This window comes from Siniperca chuatsi, linkage group LG4 (genome assembly GCF_020085105.1).
Source record: "Siniperca chuatsi isolate FFG_IHB_CAS linkage group LG4, ASM2008510v1, whole genome shotgun sequence".
Classification (NCBI taxonomy): domain Eukaryota; kingdom Metazoa; phylum Chordata; class Actinopteri; order Centrarchiformes; family Sinipercidae; genus Siniperca; species Siniperca chuatsi.
Genome location: NC_058045.1, coordinates 26,865,054 through 26,869,920, shown reverse-complemented (window position 1 = coordinate 26,869,920; position 4,867 = coordinate 26,865,054). Strand labels below are relative to the sequence as shown.

Here is a 4,867-nt window from a genome sequence, read left to right as displayed (position 1 = left end):
TACAATAGCTATTTTCTTCGATGACAAGGCCATCAATATGAAAATAAGTACACAGTAAAATACCCAGTTGACATTAGCTGCACTATGCAGAGTAAACAAGTCATAATGATAAGCAAACAGGGCCTATAAAGACCTACAAAACACACATTATAAATGTATCAATTATGATGTCATCATAATGGCCTATAAAAACAGGCTGATGTGACTGAGTTTTGAAGCCTCATAAATTATCCCAGGGGTGTCAGCTGTGTTTTAAGGTGTGGCCCTGTCATAAGTCCAAGTCAAAATCAGAGAACATGCTGGACCAACTGCTCACTAATCACACTGTAGGACTTGACACCCCTGAGATAGACTTTCCAGAGAACTTGGTGCATTTTAAAACAAACACAACATGAACTATAGTGTGCCACTCTGACAGCAGGTCTGGATTGATCCCCTCTAGGAGGAGGTCTTGACTCTGACACAGGTACAGCCCACAGCTACTTCAACAGTAACCGGCTTTAAATGGTATTTCTTTCCGTCACTGCAGAGCTCCCTCTTGAGAAACACCCTGCTCTGCTTTATGGGGACTGAGTTGTAATCGTGGCTCTCCACTGGGAGTCTCATGTCCTGGAATGAGTTGTAGTCGTGGCTCTTCTGGATCAGGATGCATCCTGAACACAGGCACTGAACCTCGACGTAGGTGGAAGGAAAGTGATCCTTCTTTGTTACAAGTCTGTAAAAGAACAAGACGATGAGCAGCTTAATAAATGAAAATTAAATGTGTTTTTTGGAGAAAGAGGGTTTTCACAACTGCACTTTGTAGGTTCAAACGTACATAAAGAGAAGAAGATGTACTTATAGTTACTCTCCACAATGATGCCCTGTACAGGAGCCATGTGTCAAAATCTAGTTTTAACTACTTTATTATTTTAGTTTGGGTCCATACTCATAAATAAAGTTATGTTTAATCAAATTACTACAAACTAACTGACACACAGCAAACCTGAGGTCAGGTTAGTACTCAAGCATAAGCATTCAATTTATAGTGCTGTGTGCACTGCACTTATTTGAGACTTGGAGGCGACAGACTACATACACAATGCACAGAGGGGCCCCACAACAAATGTTTTCCCCGGGGCCCCCAAAAAACTAGCTGTGGATCTTGCAGTTTATGATCATCATATTGAGGGCAAGAATCCAGTAAAAATAACCAAGGACTTTAATCACAAAGTTTGCTAAACTTTATGGTTTCTCATTAAAAATATAATTAATATCTAAAGCTATTCAGTGAGCTCCTAATGATGAGAAAAAGAGACTTTGGAAAGCTTAGGAGGGACTGCAAGTAGGCCTACACAGGAAAACAAACTCTCCAATCACCAACAAACGTTCAGTTAATAAAGTGCAGCAGATTAGAGATAGCACATTTCATTCAGAGAAGCAATCCCCATGGGATATGTGCCAACAAAGCTGTGGTCACTAGATGTAGGCTGAAAGGGACTTTCCCTTCTCTGGTGCCAGGGTGTGGTGCACACACTGCGTCATCGGCACACAAAACCTGCTGCTAAGTTTACTAAATCACAACCAATTAGGCTAATATGAAGGTCAAAAGGTTGATGCATGTAAGCAAATGCAGCAGGAGGCATTTCATTTGAGAACTGTACAAATATGAATTAATTAATCATTTCACTGAAGCTCAATGATGCTGAGTGATGCCTGTTTTTTTTATGGCTGCACCATTCCATCATATGCAAACACTCAGGATGGATTGAGTATCACTTTACAAAGGTGTTCTCCTCATTTTAACCTGACACATTTTGGTATCCTAAAAACTTTAGGATTTAACAGAATTGTAAAGTTTTGAATGGAATGTGCAACAGTGGGTTTATAATGATGGGTTATTTGTGACAGAAGAGGAACCAAATTATAATATTATCTAAATAGTGTGATTAATGAAAATGAAAACACGGCGAAGTTCTTTTTTGATCGACCAATGAAAGAATCTAAGCCAAAGCATCCATAGCACTGAGGTTATTTTCCAGTCCAGTCGCTTTCCCAACACTCCAGAGTCAATCTTAAACTGGGACTCATACACAGTAGGAATTTTAATCTTACGAGCTCATTGAGAGTGTCTGAGTTAAAGTCCAACTGGAAACTCATCCGAACAGCAGGGTTGGAGGCAGCATCTGAACCCAGAGTTTCCCCTGAGCTCGATGTTCACATCTGATCAGTCACTGTGACAAGCATGTATCACGAAGCATGGCCATTTTTATGTTTTCAGATTTTGGATCATATGAGGATCTATATGGGCTGAGAGACATTTCACTTAAATCGATTCCTTCGGGTCTTAGACTCCATTAGGGATCCAGTTAGGCGGTTTAACCCTTTAAAGTCAGCGATTCCATCCATGTGCTGTTTCTTAAACGTTTTAAATGAAAAGATTTTGTTTCAAGTTTCGTAGAACTTTGTGATAATTGCGACAGGATGTTACTTACACATATCTCCAGGGGGACAGGGACCTGTCGCTGATGTGCTGAGGCGGCTGCTGCTGGTAGAGCGCCACGGGGCAAGAGACAGGTGCGTCAGGTGCCGCCGCAGCTGAAGGCTCCGGAGGCTGCGGGTAGTGGCTCCTCAGCTTCCTCTCTGCTGCCTCACTCAGTTCGTGGTCATCATAGCACCGGTTCATCTTGCACGTCAACGCTGGGACGAGAAAAAGTCCAAAGATGAGAATCTGTGGAGGGGCAGACAGACAGACAGAGGCAGCTGAAATGATGGAGGATGCAGAGAGCAGAATCAGCAGCTGTCCTGCCCTGGCTGTGTCTCACTCACCTGCTTCATGTCCATCCTCTGTCTCTCTCTTCTGACTGACTGTTAACACGGGGATCCGCTTTGCTTTCACTAGCCATCATGTTCACTCGTCTACTATTTATTGTGTCGGCACATCTGGGAAAAACCGGTGACATGAGTACGTGGAAACGCTATTTAGTTCCTGAACTTCCTCTTTCCTAAGTGAAAGTAATCTACAGTAGGTAGGCGTGAGGGCTACTCGTGTGCTGTCATAGGAATGCATCAGAACGAGCTCAGCCCAGGAATTTTCTTCACACACACACACACACACACACACACACACGCACACACACTTGACTTGCTGTGAAACACAGTGTGATGAAACTGGAGCTCAGAGCTCACAGTCTACATTAAGAGTTCCCTTTTGACTTCTGAACCAACATGAGGCAATAACTATGACATCTGCCTGAAAGTTAGTCTCAAATTCTTTTAATTAAGCCAATATGTATTTAAATGTAAGTGCCTGTGTATTGTATGAGATAGCTATCATGTCCATAGATAGCATATTCATATCAGTTTTTTTTTAATCTTTCATACATCGCCACGCAAGACCATTACTGTTACTATTTCAGTATTTTATTTCATTATTCATTTATGTGTATGTGCCTTTGTGTGTGTGTGTGTGTGTGTGTGTGTGTGTAGGGTTAAGGTTAAGGTTACAGGCATTTAGTCGCTATAGTAAATCTCCAGGGAAGTAAGTCAATGCAATGTTCCCTTTAGTGATGAAAACAAGTTTGTGTGTGATGGTAGGTCACATTTATAGACTTATATTAGTATATATCGTATTTTTTCATACATTTCTTTGAGTAAGACAAATATTATCATTATATATGTGTTTATTTCAGGACACTTCGATATGAAAAATAATTTAAATGTTTATTTATTTCAGAACAAAAGCAAATTAAACTATTTATTTGCATATATTTGTATGAGAACACTTAGATATGTATTTATTAACTCTCAGAAATATAACAATATAACCTTTATGCATTTTGTTTTAGAACACACAAAAATATAATGAACTTTTTATTTGTTTCAGAACACTTCAATTTAAACTTTTTTTAAACATTTATTTATATATGTAGTTGTTTAACTCAGAAAGAAAAACAGCAGTAAAAAATATTTAAATGTATTTATTTGTTTGTTTCAGAACATTCAGAAATAAAAACAACAAAAACATTATCTAAACTTTATCTATTTGTTTGTTTATTTATTTCAGAACATTAAGAAATACTCAAAGAAATACAATACAGTTCTAACTGAGGAGAACATGAGCCATTGACATGAAAACACACACCAAACATAAACATTAAAGGTCTCGTTTCCAGACGGTTGTTTAAACTTGAGATAAATTAGAAATTCCGGGTTGGTGGAGCCTGCCCTCAGCTGTGTAAGACGGTGTCACTTCTGATGAGGTAATACAACTTGTTTGAATACAGGATTGTAAACCTCCTGGACTGGGATCCAAAAATAACAGGATTTGCTATTATTAACTTCCTTTGGTTTTCTGCCAGGAGATTTTCCAGCAGAGGTTTGTACGGCTGGCCCAGTGACACTGACTGCCAAGTCTCATCTGAAAGAGATAAGGTGGCAGCAAGTATTAGGAAACCTTTGTTGTTGTAGCTCAGTGGGGCGGAGGTTTACAAAGTCTTCATTGTTATCTTTGAATAAATTCTGCTGTTATGTAATGATGCAGCTCCACAGTCTCAGTGATTGTTCCTACACTGTTGACTGATACCCAGGTGAAAACAACTCCAACTGTAAAGAATTACAACACTCTCTCTCTCTCTGTCTCTCTATCTCTGTCTCTCTATCTCTGTCTCTGTCTCTCTCTCTCTCCGGTTCCAGATCACTTGATATAACAATAAACAAATAAAATGTAATTTTTAATATAATTTGATATTTGGATGACAAGTCAGTGTTTTTCTTACGTGTGGAAATCAAAAACAATGATTTTTTTTTGCAACTGAAATAGGAATTAAAGCTGCACTAATCAATAATTTTATTTTAATAATGGAAAAATGGACTTTGTGTAAAATGA

At 39.0% G+C, this 4,867-nt stretch overlaps 1 protein-coding gene across 1 annotated transcript; it reads right to left on the bottom strand.

Moving 5' to 3' along the window:
- Positions 1 to 234: 234 nt before the first annotated feature.
- Positions 235 to 2,888, bottom strand: il17c (interleukin 17c). Its single transcript, XM_044192348.1, is given in 4 exon segments — positions 235 to 715; positions 2,475 to 2,710; positions 2,809 to 2,835; positions 2,838 to 2,888. Coding segments are annotated over 4 exon segments (591 nt in total). The 3' UTR covers positions 235 to 438.
- Positions 2,889 to 4,867: the final 1,979 nt, after the last annotated feature.